The sequence below is a fragment of the Epargyreus clarus genome, unplaced genomic scaffold (genome assembly GCF_041222505.1).
Source record: "Epargyreus clarus isolate Ecla_fem2 unplaced genomic scaffold, WU_Ecla_fem_2.2 ptg000016l, whole genome shotgun sequence".
In the NCBI taxonomy this organism is placed as follows: domain Eukaryota; kingdom Metazoa; phylum Arthropoda; class Insecta; order Lepidoptera; family Hesperiidae; genus Epargyreus; species Epargyreus clarus.
This window is the reverse complement of record NW_027332224.1, coordinates 7,323,871-7,340,953: the sequence shown is the minus strand read 5'-3', so window position 1 is coordinate 7,340,953 and position 17,083 is coordinate 7,323,871. Positions and strand designations below refer to the sequence as shown.

The 17,083-nt window shown below is 35.1% G+C and overlaps 1 protein-coding gene across 2 annotated transcripts in view; it reads right to left on the bottom strand.

Annotated features, from left to right (window-relative positions):
• Positions 1–17,083, bottom strand: part of LOC140748617 (uncharacterized) — a 40,017-nt gene that overhangs the window by 19,886 nt on the left and 3,048 nt on the right. For both annotated transcript variants that reach the window (XM_073081461.1, XM_073081460.1), the window contains exon 2: positions 4,933–5,056. In XM_073081461.1, coding sequence (XP_072937562.1) covers positions 4,933–5,056 — 124 coding nt within the window. The remainder of the gene's footprint in view (positions 1–4,932; positions 5,057–17,083) is intronic.

The following is a 17,083-nucleotide window of genomic DNA, read 5'->3' as shown; positions in this document are numbered from 1 at the left end:
AGTGACATACACACGCACATAAGAAATATATATATACAGGGTGAATTTTTAAAACGGGCCTTCAGGGCCAAATCCGAAACTATAAGGATTAGCGAAAAATGCTGAAAGGAGTTACGAGGCCGATTTTGATAAAAACTAAAACTGCATCATTACTTTTTTAAAATAACTTTTGTCCCTAGCCGGGAATCGAACGAGTTCATTTTGAAAAAAAATACACCCTCTATATTATTCCACTATCTGATAGTGTTGCTTATAAGGATCAAAATCTGGGAGTAATGATAAATGTCAAACTAAAGGAAAAGCCTCAATTTTAAGAAAATACATATTTTTTATATTAATTTGGCAGTTAAGTTCCCGCCATTCATCAATTTAAACATTTCGCGTATTAACAATTTTTTGGCTCAATGTTTCAAATCATTCGAAATGGACGTTTTGTTCTTCAAGAATTTATATTTTTATGTCCGACTTAGTTAGGGTTCGTACACAAAACTGCGATGCGACGTCGCATCGCAAAAATCTGCGAGCTCCCTCGACGCATCGCAAGAACTTGCGAATTGATTCGCATCGCACAGTGGTTGTTGTTGTTGGTCACCCTGAGAGACGCTACGCCGCACGATATCGCATCGCAGCAATTCGCATCGCAATTTTCTGCGTTGCGAATTCGCATCGCGTCGCATCGCAGTTTTGTGTTCGAGGCCTTAAGGTTACTTTTAGGACCATTATAATAGATTTAACTTGCTATGGGCGGAGTTTCGTTTAATACAGATGTAAAATTGACAATTTGCGAGAATGTCTTTTTTGAGTCAAATCCGAGTGATAACTAAAGAAAGAGATATAGAAAATTATATTTACTGTTGAAACGTAGTTATAAACAACAAACAATAACAATTTACTATTTAATCACTTATCTATTTTTATTAAAAAAATAAATCCTAAAAACGGCGGTAATTTACTTGCCAAACTATTATATTCTCATACTAAGCCGTATGTCACGGTTATAACATCGAATAATTAGTTGATTAACCAACAAATTCTTCAATGGTATGACTTACATATGTTTCTAAAGAATTACACATAAATCATTTGTTACGTATAATCCTTAAGGATTAGTAAGGCAATGTATGGAAAAATATGTATTTTCTTCAAAATTTTCCTTTTCCTTTAATTTGTCACATAACATTACTTCCCAGAATTTGATCCTTATAAGCGACACTATCAGATGGTGGAATAATATAGAGGGTGTAATTTTTTAAAAAATGAACTCGTTCGATTCCCGGTTAGGGAAAAAGATATTTAAAAAAACTAATGATGCAGTTTTAGTTTTTATCAAAATCGGCCTCGTAACTCCTTTCAGCATTTTTCGCTTATCCTTATAGTTTCGGAGTTGGCCCTGAAGGCCCGTTTTAAAAATTCACCCTGTATATTAGTTTATTTATTAAAAAAATCTAGAACATTCATCATTACGAAGAAATCTAGAAACCCCATTTTACAAAAAAAAATATAAAAATATTTTTAACACAAAAAATATGTGTTACATGCTAATTTTAATTTAGCAAAATTTCATTCAAATTTAGAAGTGTCATGGGCAATAAAGCGTCATCTACATATTTTTTATTCTGTGTGAAAATAGCGGACATAAAACTTGTGAAAACCGGATATACTACTTCTAAACATAGACAATTAATAGATTAGAATAAATTAAAAACAACCACGAGCTTTATGGTTTTTAGAGTTCCGTATCCAAATGGTAAAACCGGAACTTACTAAGCCGCCGCTGTCTGTCCGTCACAAGGCTCTATCTCTTAAAGCGTAATAGATAGACACTTGAAATTTTCAGTGTGTATTGTTGAGGCCGCGATGACAAATAATAATGAGGTCCCCATAAGGGCACATTAAAACCCTGTTACCCCCTTATAAGAGATACACGTACATACAAATACATAAATATTTTATATATGTGTGTGTGTATGGCTTGTATAGGCACAAGAAATCGGTATTTTTTATTTTCTTACTAATTACTGAATGGTATAGGAAGACAGTTTAAATTTTTACACTGCATTTACTATGTCTGGCATAAGGCACATTAACCAAAATTAAAAAAAAAAAAATAATCTGTATTGTAAGTAAAATAATCTTATATATAAAATTCTCGTGTCACAATGTTAGTTACCGTACTCCTCCGAAACGGCGTTCCCGATTTAAACAAAATTTTAAATGCATATTCAGTAGGTCTGAGAATCGGCTACTGTCTTTCAATCCCCCGAAGTGATAAGGGTTGTTCACCCTTAACATTTTTTTTATTTATATGGCAACACTACGTTTGCCGGGTCATCTAGTAATAAATAAATAATAATAAAAAATAAAATTTCGTGGTACGGAACCCGAATTCTAGTTCGACTCGTGCTTAGCCTATTATTGTTTTTGTTTTACCTTGAAGCCACAAATATTATATAGGCAGCCATTTTCGCTAACCTCAGAATAATTTTATTATGCCTAATAACGGAAGTAAGAATAATAATGTAATCTTTATGTTAAAAAACAGTTTCCGTATGTTTGTACTGGTAAAAATCGAAAATTTGTCGATGGAATAACTTAATTTTCTTATATAATGTTGCATTTATATATAAGAGTGTTTTTATATATTTTTTATTCCGAAATTCTCACAGGAACAGAATTAAACTTTACTTACGACGAGCCATAGTGGTTTAACCCTCGCTAAAAATAAAGGAAACCATCGTGAGAAAATCTAAATAGTAAATGCCTGAGAGGTCTCAAAAAAGTTCTTAAAGGTGTGTGAAGTCTACTAATTTCCACTTTGTTTAGCGCGGTGGACTACGGCCTAATCCCTCTCATTCTGAGACGAGACCCGTGCCCGGCAGTGGGACAATAATGAGTAGCTGGGATGGGTTGTAGCGGAGGCTGACTGGGATAACTTATATTCCTATTACTGATTTACGAGACTTGAAAGATAATTATGTTCAAATTGACCACATACTTAAGGTACATCAACAGACGCAAAATGACCCCAATTTACTTGTCTTAACCTGACGGGGCATCAAACCCGAGACCACCTGCACAATAAACTTGCAAAAGTACATAATTACGAAAAAAGAAAATTGCCGTTCCAATAACCTTAACCAAAGCCCAAAAACTTTCCAAAACCGGTCGCCACCCAATTACCCCGCCAAAATGGCGGCCATTTTAAATTTTTAATCTGTGATCGCCTAAGATGGGTGTGAGAGTGTCTGGGTTGCGTGTGAGAGAAATCTGGCACACATAGCCATATGTGTGTACTCATCTGCTATCTTGTATGGGACATACATTAAGAAAAGGTGACTAACATATAAGTTATGACAAGTGCAGGTGGTAGAACCATCTGTGGTTCGATCCCGGCACCACCGCCACACCTATTCCTGCCTAATAACAGTGTTAAGCGCTGCTGTGTTCTGGTTTCACGAGTGTGGTAAGAGAGACATACTTTTCCGAGTCATTCCAGCTTAGTTCTCAGGGATAGCGTCGCACTTGGGGCTGACCTCGGGAAGGAATATCTAATCCTATCCGGGGTTGATTAGAGATTTGTTTTATAATATTACTAATTGGACTAGCAGACGAGTATGCAGTGCACCTGATGTTAAGTGGCTACTGCCGCCCATGGACATCGGTAATCAACACGCCCAGTACAGATGTCTATGAGCGGCCATTATTACGGTAATTTTCATTATTGCGGTAATTACCATCAGGTTGACTGCGTACGTCTGCTATATCATTACGTCCTATATTAGGTAAAAAACCACCTTCAAACCAGAACACGGCAGCGCAGCAACGCATATACACTTTGTAAAAAAAAAAATGTGAGCCGTCACGGGACGCCTGGCAGATGTGAAACATCGACATTATTTTGTAAAAGTAATATGCAGAAAAGAACATATTGTGATAGGAACTAAATATGTCATAATGATAAAATAAAATATTACGATTTTTTTCCAGATAAAGATGACTATTTATTGGATTCGATTGCGCATGGCGACGCGTCGCCACACCGTACACACTACTGCATATAGACTGTATATATATACCACTGTATAGCGTGGCGACGTCGCCACGGCATGCGTCGCCACGCCAGAAATCGGTTTTACGTGCGGCTATAGATGTTTCACATCAAAAGTGTCTTAACTATAACGGATCAAGAGATAGAGCTCTGTGACAGACGGACAGACAGCGGAGGCTTAGTAAACGTTCCCGTTTTTACCATTTAAGTACCGAACCCTAAAAATATGATATCTCCATTCAGCTTTCGAGATCAAAGTAGATTTAAAGCACTAAATCCAATAAAATCTACATTCCATCGCCTAGAGCGACGATAGATGATTTGCCGCGATATCAATCGCTCTTCAGGCATAGATTTATCTTAGGATTCGTGTCTAGATTTCAGATTCCAGAAATTCGATTCGCTTGATCGGTTATTCGAAATTGCCTTTAAGCTATGTTGCAGTGTTTCTCAAAGTGGTCGCGACCCCTGGGGATTGCTAAGTCATAAGGGGTCATGAAATCAATAACATATGAAAAAAATCGATATTAATTTTAAAATGGCATTCTTTACTTAGAACAAGTAATATATATTTTTTCATTATATAGGAGTAGCAGATAATTAAGCAGTCCACCTGATGGTAAGTAACTGGCGCCCATGGACATCTGTAATCAACCCTAGATAAGATTAAATCCCTATCTGAGGACGGCCATAGATGCGCTGCTACCCCTGAGGACTAAGCTGAAACGCCTCGGTAAAGTATTTCTCCCTTATCACATCCTTCAAACCAAAACACAGCAGCGCTTAACACTGCTGTTATTAGGTAGAAACAGGTGTGTCGATGGTGCCGCCGGAGTCAATCCACGGAGTCAAGGGTTCTACCATCTTTAAACTATGTTACTTACCTAGCCATACTGCTTTGGAGAAGATCTGCAATGGTGAACAGAGAAGATTCAACTTCTCTGCCGATCTTGGAGGGCATCTCCTCAATAGATCTTCCTGATGAGGCCACCTCTGCATCTGCCGCATCTGTAACCAAGAAAACTGGTTAATAAAATTCAGGCTGAAAATAAGACTATTTTTGCAGGAAATATGTATTTTTTCTGTAATCATCTGTAATCAACCCCCGATATGATGAGACTCCTACCTGAGGTCGGCCACAGATGCACAGCTATCCTTGAGGACTAAGTTAGAACGCCTCGGAAAATTATGTGTCCCTTACCACACCATTCAAATCAGAAAAGCAGCGCTTAACAGTGCTGTTATTAGGCAGAAATAGGTGTGGCAATGGAGCCTCCGGAGTCGAACCAGGGTTCTACTAACTTCAGATAAATAGATTTATAATAACAAAGATTTTTTTTAATTATTCATAATTTGACCACAGCAAACTGTGAGAACATGACCCTAATCTGTCCAATTTCAGAAATTACATCATTAAGCAATGCATTACCAATTATACAAATAAACATTACAAATTAATCGAAAGTAGAGAAACATAGTGTTTCACTAAAAACACTTTTCACTTTCAATTCTCACTTTCTTTACCCATTGTATTGGACGTGTGAAATTTTATGTATTCTTGTTTATGGGAAGAAATTCACTTGTTTTACAACTATTCCTACGTATACTACAGAATCACTATCAGAGCTCACTGGGTCAGAGTTTCAAATCCCAGGCTATGCTATAATCCAGGCTACCTATGATTTTTCAAAATTATGTGCGTATTGGAAATTCATTATCACTTGTCTAAACTGTGAAGGAAAACATCGTGAAACTGCATACCTGAGAGGTTTGTAAAAAAACCGCATGGTATGTGAAGTTCACCAATACGCACTTGGCCAGCAATCCTTTTCATTTTTGTCCCACTGCTGGGCACGGGTCTCCTCTCAGAATGAGAAGGGTACACGTATATTTCTGCCTCATAACAGAAGCGGCGTATCTGTAATCGACCGAGATATGAATCTTATCTGAGGTTGATTGCAGATGTCCAAGGCAGTAGTTCCTTACAATCAGGTGGACTGCATCGTCTGCTCTTAAATTATAAAAACTATGATATCACCAAACCATATAAACTTTTATTAACTTTTATAATAGATTAAAGTTCAATCCGTGTCGACCGATAAGACACGGCCTCTACCTAGTTATGACAACCGGGATCAATTGCTTCATTCATGAATTATCAATTTAACCTCTAATTATTATCATACCATTATCGTCCGGGTGGGCACGGATCTCCTGCTTTAAGATCTCGGTTGAGGTCGCGTTCCGATCCGGTAGTATAAGAACATATTGTAACTGACATTTTTTAAGTGCCTCCGTAGGCCTATACAAATAAATATATTTCATTTAATTCATAGATTAGTAAAGATACTTCGCCGCCTTGAATTGAATGAAGCCACAAACGGCTTATTAGTAAGTTCTTTTTTTGAATTCTTGACAAATAAAAACATTTTTAGAGAAAATTTACGAATAAATAACTAATACTGCGTAATTTACATAATAAATAAATAATTATTTCAAATATTTTAGGGACATTTTGACGGAGACGTGGCAAAACTTTTTTACGCAACTGTTTCAATGCTCAAAATTGGTTACATTTTCTTGTTAGGAGTGAGTAATCTTTACTAATCTATGCTTTAATTTCATTACATGTATGTAGCTAAGTTAGTTAATTTCTACCGTTAATTTAGATCTTAAAATTGACGTGTCTTTTGAAGTTTTTTTTCAAAAATAAATAAAATTCTAATACCTATCGAGATGTAATTGAAAATTGTACACGTACAGACGTACATCTTATATATATAAATTCTCGTGTCACAATGTTAGTTACCGTACTCCTCCGAAACGGCTTTTATTTACCGATTTTCAAATTTCATATTCATAAATGCATATTCAGTAGGTCTGAGAATCGGCTACTATTTATTTTTCATACCCCTAAGGGATAAGAGTTGTTCACCCTTAACATTTTCTTATTTATATGGCAACACAACGTTTGCCGGGTCAGCTAGTAAGTCTATAATTTATTCTAGGTAATGTAATCTTAGTGTAAATTCATTTTTAGCGTACGTCTCATTCTTTGCCACGGCATTACCCAAATGGCTTAACGGACTTTTACATATGAAGTAGGGATTCGTCTAATTCGTGAGAGTGACGTGGCTTTATTTTTTACTAGTCAGTTTTTATATTATTTTTACTAGTTTTATGACTTGTTTTCGCAATAATCTAGACTACAGAGTAAGATGCAGTACGGCTGGCTATCATCATACATTTTTTAGGGTTCCGTACGTATGTTAAAATGAAACCTTATTACTAAGCTTCCGCTGTCTGTCCGTCCGTCCAATTCTTCATCTCTTGAAGCGTATTACATAGACACTTGTAATTTTTACAACGTATGTATCTAAGAATAAAAAATAAATGAAATTTTGTGGTACAGAAATGAAATGAAATGAAATATATTTATTTTGTATAGGCCAACGACAGCACTTACAAATTGTCAGGTACAATATTTTTCTTAAACTACTACCGGATCGGAACGCGACCTCTACTGAGAAAATCCGGTAAAAAACTCTGGGTTTGTCTTTCTTTTTTAATAATAATCATTCTCTTTTTTAATGCCATCATTTTTACATATAATTAATAAAGCAAGCAGAGCCCTCTGTATGCGAATTCGACACACATTGGCATATGCAACGTGCTATTATGCAGATCATTTTATTTTAAATAATTATGCATACATGTTTCCTCACGATGTTTTCCATCACTTAAAGCATACATGTCTGAGAGAACCCAGGACCTCTAAAAGTAAACAGGTTCAGTTGACAGGTACATGCAAGATGCAAGGCAACTCATCCGACTGGCATCGGGAACCGGATGGTACTGTGCCACTTTACTAAAATGAAAGTTATGTACATACTTAAGGTTGCTGACTTTTTGCGAATTTATGTTTTGTGGCGGAGGGGTCTTATTGGCCTGAGGGTTCCGAGTTCGATCCCCGGTTAAGGCATCTGTATGATAGTTGTTTTTTATAATATAGGAATAGCAGACGAGCATGCAGTCCACCTCATGGTAAGTGTCTACTGCCGCCCATGGACATCTGTAATCAAACCCAGATAGGATTAGATATTCCTACCTGAGGTCGGCCACAGATGCGCCGCTACCCCTGAGGACTAAGCTAGAATTGCTCATAAAAGTATGTCTCCCTTACCACACCCTTCAAACCGGAACACAGTAGCGCCTAGCACCGCTGTTATTAGGTAGAAATAGGTGTGGCGGTGGTGCCGCCGGAGTCGAACTACAGAGGGTTCTACCACCTTGTATATTAAGATGCAAGTCATTAGAGCCGCAAGCCGCAGCCGCAGCCGCTTGTACCACCGTCATTTTTGTAAGTTTAGATTATCGCAAGCCGCAGACGCAAGCCGCAGCGTCGTGACGTCACCGTACTAGTTAGCTGCTCTGGTTTTCAAACCCAATTCTCACTTTAGATCGTGATAAACAATAATCATATGTTTTCTATTGTAATAGAATGTATACTCCGCAGTTCTAGCACCTTTAAAATTCCTTTTGCATACTTTGGACGTTTTTGAGTTCAAAATCGAAGTCTATAAATCCATGTAAAGCCCAAATGTAAATGATATCACGAAGGAAAGTTTAAACCATAACTTTCACCCAAATTCTCACGGACCGGTCGGTTTTGGTCCAAAAACTGGTTTTCTGATAATGAATTTGACCCACTCTTATCATTGTATCCTTAAAGGTTACTGAAAGTAAAAGTTCTTGTAATCGGCAGTATTCAGTATTTTTCAAAATTATAGTGTAACAATCTTTGATAAGTAAAGATACTTCGCCGCCTTGAAATTGAATGAAGCCACTAAACGGCTTATTTCTCAGCTGTTTGTCATTTGTTCTCTTGAATTCTTGGCAATTAAATAAATTAGAGAAAATTTACGAATAAATAACTAATACTCCGAATTTACATAATAAATAAATAAGGATTTCAAATAATTTAGGGACATTTTTAGCACGGAGACATAGCAAAACTTTTTCACGCAACTATTTCAATTGTCAAAACTGGTTACATTATCTTTACTAATCTATGGTCACACTATACACTATTAAGGCGTTAAATAATTAAATAAGGGGTCTGAAGTTCAAATCCCAGGCACGCACCTCTGATTTTTCAAAGTTATGTGCGTATTACAAATTAATGATCACTTGCTTAAACGGTGAAGGAAAACATCGTGAGGAAACCTGCATACCTGGGAAATTAAAAAAAAAAATGTTTTCTAAGGTATGTGAAATCTACCAATCCGCACTTGGTCCGCACGGTGGACTATGGCCTAGTCCTTCTCATTCTGAGAGGAGACCCGTGCCCAGTAGTGGGACAGTAATGGGTTGATGATGACGATGACTATGCAAGTGGAATTTATAAGTGTTTTTACAATAACGGAGTGATTTTACCATCCTAGTAGGTACTTTTAATCGATACGGTCAATGCTATTTAAACTTTCCGAAAACTCTTATTACCCGACTGCCAAGGAAGGGTTATGTTTTTCGCGCGTATCTTGTATGTTTGTCTTTCTTTATTTGATCCGATCTAACAAACGGCTGGATGAATTTCAACAGTTAAGGTGTCATTATATTTGTCTTAATGACCCGAGTGTCCTTAGATAGGTGTTAGTAAAAAAAAATCAAAATGGCGGATTTTTGGCGCGAAATAGTAACACATTTAAAAAAATAAATTAACCGAACTTATCGAGTAGGGTACCAAATGAAAGGAAATTAAACGGAGATTATAAAAACATAATTGTATATATATAAAACAGCAAAGTGACTGACTGACTGACTAACTAAATGACTTTTTCAGTTTTCAGAAATCAACATACAGCCTAAACCAAGGACCTTACAGTTCTGAAATTTTGCACATAGGTTCTCCATATAGCGTGAATAAGTACTAAGAAAGGCCTTTTGGAAATTCTACCCTTAAAAGGGTAAAATAGGGGAAAACAGTTTTTTTGAAATCCTTTAATTTTGGAGCAACTACTATAAAATTTTGTATTTGGCTTTCTGGATAGGAACAAGGACGCACTTATTTACCCCCCTCCGAAAAATCAACCTCGTAGAGGTTAAAATAAGGGTTAAAAGTTCATTTGAACATTCGTCAATTTTGAAGCAAACACTGTGAAATTTTGTATCAGGCTTGTTGGATAAAAATAATGAAATGCCTATTTCACTGCTTTTGGAAATTCTAATTCAGCCTTTTTGGTGCAGTCGGGTTTTTGATTTTTTAAATTAATTACTTGTTTTGATTGTGATCTTATTCTTAATACATTAACATTCGTCGTCGGGTAAAAAATAAATGTTCTATATGGAGTTGGTTACAGATGTCAGTACAGCAGTAATATACCATCTGGTTGAACTGCATGCTTCAATTTTAAAGGAAATAATTGGCCAAGTGCGAGTTGAACTCGCATATGGAGGTTTCCGTACCACCAAATTTTCATTTATTTTTCATTTTTAGTATTAGCAAGCATAGAAATAAATCCATTGTGAATTTGAACTGTCTTATAGTTGAACTGACCCGGCAAAAGTTGTGTTGTCATATAAATAAAGAAAATGTTAAAAGTGAAAAAAAAATACGGACAGACAGCGGAAGCTTAGTAATAGAAATCCGTTTTTACCATTTGGATACGGAATCCTAAAAAGAAGACTAAAGTATTTACGAATATTTTTTTAAAATCACATACCATTATAGCGTTTATGCGACCCAAATATATACGAATATACTCTCTACACGTATTAAATGAGCTAATCTAGTTTCGTACCATAATCACAAATATACTCAAATGCGTACATTTTACGCTCAATAAACCTAGATAAAACGTATCATTTTCATACAGTTTCATATGAAACGTTCATATAATTTTGCAATATAATTCGTATAATTTTTGCATAAAATGCACAGGTTTTTGACCGCGAGGTAAACTTTAATCACATCTGTATTAAGTGTGATTTAATTTAACATCCGGGTTCAAATTTACGTATTTTTATGATCGTTTAAAAAGCGTATATAAAAATGTGTGTACGGATGTTACTAAGTTTGAAGTTATACATAATTTTTTGAAGGCGGTGGAAGCCTTTAATCACAATCATTTATTTGCCATGAATATTACAGTCATTACAGGTCTTACAATATATACATTAGTATCATATTCAGCTATATTAATTTAATAGCATGCAAATATTACAATTCAAACAATTTCAATATAATTAAATACAATTAATTCAACAAAGATTCAACATTACGTTATATATTATTACTATATTTTTTGTGATTCGTCTCCGGCGGTACCACCGTCACAGCTATTTCTGCCTAATAACAGCAGTGTTAAGCACTCTTTTCTGGTTTGAAAGGTGTGGTAATGTCTTCTTAAAAAGTATGTCTCCCTTACCACGCCCTTCAAACCAGAACAGAGCAGCGTATAAAACTGTTACTAACTGTTATTAAGCAGACGGGACGAACCACAGAGGGTTTTACTTAAAATATAATTATAAAACAGCTAAATCTCCAAACAGAAGTTTCATCCTATTCGTTCCAGCCGTTTCCCACAAGAAATGCGAATTTAAATTCAAAAGATTTAAAATTATCATTTATGTCATTACTTACGTTTTTGCATCAAGATTAGAGAGCTGAATTAATTGGGACTGAATTTTTATGATGATGAATGATGATTTTTTATTCAAAAACTATTTTTTTTGCAATTACTGATTTTTTTATTCAAAATTCAGGGACAAAAACGCAACAGTCTTTTTTTTATTTTTTTTTTAGTCGCAGACGAGCATGCAGTCCACCTCGTAAGTGGCTACTGCCGCCCATGGACATCTGTAATCATCCCCAGATAGGATTGAATTCTTCAAACAAGAACACAGCAGCGCTTAACACGGCTGTTATGAAGCAGAAATAGATGTGGCGGCTGTGCCGCCGGAGGCGAACCACAAAGGGTTCTACCACCTTGTTGTTTGACGTACGTCTAGGAATTTTTATAAATGTACGTTTTGAATTTGTTGTCTTCTTTAAAAATTTAAGCTAAATGTTTAAGGGCGCATTAAAATTTACTGAAGGGCGCAGTGGTGCCCGCGGACGCTGCGTTGCCGGCATCTGGTGTAGAGGATTAATTTTTCTTCGGAACTATGTGTTCCCTGGTGGGATTCGAACTCACAATCTCCGGTGCCAGTAACCGGGCCTTTCCTATTAGGCCACAGGGACACTTAAATCATCTACCTACTACCTACATTTTAATACATTTTAATAAACAGAAAAACCTCTAAGAACCGTCTTTTTTAGCATATAACAGACTAGCTGACCCGGCAAACTTTGTACCGCCTCAAAATCTATTTATCAAATATATTTCATATAAAATATAGCCTATGTTACTCGTGGATAATGTAGCTTTCGAATGGTGAAAGAATTTTTAAAATCGGTCCAGTAGTTTTTGAGCCTATTCATTACAATCAAACAAACAAACAAAGTTTTCCTCTTTATAATATTAGTATAGATAATAAAAAGCAAGTAATATGTAACAGACGGATCACAACACAGTTTTATATCGAAAAACAGCCGAGAAACCTAAAAACCTAGCTATTTACCGCATTCTATTAAGTTGAAGAGCCTAACTGGAAATCTGCGGTTACACCGTGACGGTATCTCTCATACAGTGGTTGGAAAGCTATTGTTGGTGGAAAAAGCTTTTTAACTATACTCAGTTGCCATTGATACGATAATAGATTTTTGTATTGAATTAGCAAATAAGAATGCAGTCCTGAGAATGCTGGGTATGGACAATGGACTGGATTGACTGGTTTGCAGGTAGAACCCTTTGTGGTTCGACTCCGGCGGCACCACTACCACACCTATTTCTACCAATAACAGCAGTGTTAGGCGCTGCTGTTTCGTTTTGAAGGGTGTGGTAAGGGAGACAGACTTTGTCGGGGCGTTCCAGCTTAGTCCTCAGGGGTAGCGGCGCATCTGTGGCCGACCTCAGGTAGGAATATCTAATCCTATCTGCGATTGATTACAGATGTCCATGGGCGGCGGTAGCCACTTACCATCAGGTGGGATGCATGCTCGTCTGCTACTCCTATATTATAAATAAAATCTATAATCAATCAGGTAGTATTATAGTTCTTTCTGAGGACTTACATTAATGTATCCAATTTTTAAATTTGACAGTTTTTGTCATCTAGAAATTGTAAAATTTGGACATTTGGTAGCTACAGAATTATTATAAAGTCAAAAATCCTGACTGCTTAAATGAAATATATTTATTTTGTATAGGCCAACGGCGGCACTTACAAATTGTCAGTTTTCTGAAACTACTACCAGATCGGAACAGGACCTGACCAGGCAAAAGGCGGACTTAATGCTAAATAGAATTTTCTCCCAGTCAACCTTAGGGATCCTCTACTAAGAAGATCCGGTAAGAAAATCAGTGGGTTTGTCTTTTTTTAATAATAATTATTCTCTTTTTACTTTTTTTAAATGCCATGAAACATATAGCCTTACTGTTTAAATATATGTCACTGAGTCACTCCCACAATTATGTTAAAATCGGACAAAGAATGAGACATACACACGCATGGAAAACATTATCTATATCTTAACGGTCTTATTCATAAAAAATGCTTATAGAAGGTTTTAAGCACTCATTAGTTAAAGTGTTCAATAAGCTTATAAAACGTTCTATAAAATTGCTTATTCATAAACGTTCCATAAACCTTCTATAACTAATGTGTCGCTAAAGTCAACTATAAATGAAAATGTTGCCATTATAGTGAAGTTCGGCGAACAAATTGACGAATATCCATAGATAAACATCATTAAATGACATTATTTCGTACTAAAAAATATTCTGTCTTGACATTCTTGTCAATGGGTTGTCGATAAAACCAAATCACATGTCAGTGTCATTGTATTTGTAAATACCGCGAATTTAAAAATATTTTATTTGTTAAAATGGGATGTGAAGCAAAAGTTGTTAAAAGATAAAGGAGTGAAAATTGGTTGGATATTAATGTTTTATGTAATATTGATATAATTATATAAAGTTAAATTCAATTAAGTTTCGTTTTGTAAACATTCGCAATATCTTATGGCAGTAAACCCTGTATTTCAGAAGGTGTACCAGGACCTCTGCGATCTAATTTACGATCATTACGTACGAGATCAATTATAAAATTTACTGTCGATCTATTAAAGCGATAGCCGATAACGCTTCCTATAGTCTAATGAAAACAGATCACTCTTTGGTGCAATGTTCTTCGAAGTGGACGGTTTTCTAGATTTTTAATAATTTAAGCTTTGTAAAATTTGCATTGTAATTTAAAATAGTGATATAATAATGTTATTTATCGGATATTAAAATAAATTATTTCAAGTTTGTATACAAAATGGACATTGACATAATTTATTAAAAACGTATTGTCAAATTAGGTTAGTAATCACGAATCAGCTGTTGAGAGTCGGCCATCTTTGCCTTATAGCACTGTTATAGTAGGGTTCTGGCCTCTATAAGTTATAGAAGGTTTATAGAACGGTTTAGTGCCTAAAATGCGTTTATGAATAACACTTTTTGACAATCGTACTATAGCAACGTTATAAGTGTGCTATAACTTTTTATGAATAAGACCGTAAATATATAATTCTCGTGTCACAATGTTAGTTACCGTACTCCTCCGAAACGGCTTTACCGATTTTCACCACATTTTATATGCATATTCAGTAGGTCTGAGAATCGGCTACTATCTATTTTACATACCCCTAAGTGACAAGGGTGGTTCACCCTTAACTTTTTTTTTTATTTATATGGCAACACAACGTTTGCCGGGTCAGCTGGTATTATATATATATATCTCTATATTAACCTTCGCATTTAAAAAATAACATTACGTCTTCGAAACAAAAAAAAACAGATCTAAGATTATTCTGATATTTTTCTTAAAATTTGAATTCTAATTCAAATCATTTATTGCCTGAAAATGGGTAGGTACAAATGATCGACGGTAATAGAATAGGTTCGCCAAATTCCACCTGTCAAGGCATGCAATTTATAAGTACTTACAATTCATTATTATATTAATAATAGTTTACAAGATTAGTCACTAATATCTAAAATAATTGGTCAATTGTTTCTACTACATGAACTTCCAAAAAAATCTGGTAATACTGTGTGCATTTAACCCTGAATTTGCAGAAATCTGGTAATACTTTGCAATGGATGCCTTTGCAAGTCATTTTGACCATTTTTAACTTTTTTTTGTACAGCGACGGTAATATACTAATTACAGTTGTTACCATTGACCCAGTGGCCAGAACCGAATGGGCTGCTTTAATACTAACTAGTGGTCGCCCAGAGGTCGAAATTCGACCATAATTATATAAAAAAAGTTTTCAAAGTTAACATATTAAACAAAACAGACATAAACAAACGATTATATATGTGTACGCTTAATTTGCATCCATGTAGGTTGTAAATAATGTTATATGTGATATTTTTTTTATGATAAAATATAATAATGTCAATGTGTCATTTTATACGAAAAAATTTGATTACATAGTTTGTGAATTGTATTGTGTCCAATGTGCGGTAGTGTGTGTAATGTTTTTTTATTGATTTAATGTACTTTCTATGTATTATTTTAAAAAAATATTAGCCTTCTGCTCTTTTTCTCTATATAAACTATAACTGTGGCAAGTTTCATACTCGACCGTCCGCGTAATATTCGTAAAAAGGGGTACAAAGTTTTTGCTTTACGTATTTATATATATACTAGCTGACCCGGCAAACTTTGTACCGCCTCAAAATCTATTTATCAAATATATTTCATATAAAATATAGCCTATGTTACTCGTAGATAATGTAGCTTTCGAATGGTGATAGAATTTTAAAAATCGGTCCAGTAGTTTTTGAGCCTATTCATTACAACCAAACAAACAAACAAAGTTTTCCTCTTAATAATATTAGTGTAGATTTACGAAAAAAAATCCAAAATATAGTTTATTTACTTTTAGGCTTGCCATCCATTTATGGTGAATTTTGAGCGATAGCTGCTAAAGCTACAATATTGTCGCTTAGGCCACTGAGTAGTTGCTTAATCCGCTGCTGCCCAGACGATTAATTTGTTGCTTGAGCGATCAAGTAGATACTAATAACAGCAGTGTTAAGCGCTATGTTGTGAAGGGTGTGGTAAGGGGGACATACTTCTCCGAAGCGCCCCAACTTAGTCCGCAGGGGTCAACGCATCTGTTACTAATCTCAGATTAGAATTTAATCGTATCTAGGGTTGATTAAAGATGTCCTTTGTTTGTTTTAGTTGAAGACGGACCCGGCAATCTGTGGGCGGCTAATAGTTGTTACCTTTGAGTACTCAGTTAGAACGCTATGTAATTAAACTTATCCTAGAAACAATTTTTTTTTTTGAAAAATGTTATTCGCAGAACTATTTTGCAAAATTACAAAATCAATGTACGTACTGCGTTTTAATTTTTTAGCTCTAAATAAGTATTTTATTAATCTAAGTTCAAAGAGATATTTCAAATATTTTTAAGGAAAACCAAGTAAGACTACAGGTATTCTAGTTCTAGATTCCATCTAGTTATAAATGTAAATAGCCAACAATTTTCCATTCAGCGCCCAGTAAACAAGACTTGAAGATTTTATCTTGATAACTAATGCTTAGGAATTATCTTTCCGAAGTTACTCGTATGTATACCTTTTATATGCCTTAAGCATAGATTAGTAAAGATACTTCGCCGCCTTAAAATTGAATGAAGCCACAAACGACTTATTTGGATTTTTTTTAATTCTTGACAAATAAAACATTTTTACAGAAAATTTACGAATAAATAACTAATACTGCGTAATTTACATAATAAATATTTAATTATTTCAAATATTTTAGGGACATTTTAGCACGGAAACGTGGCAAAACTTTTTTACGCAACTATTTCAATTATCAAAACTGGTTACATGTTCTTGTTAGGAGTTAGTAATCTTTACTAAT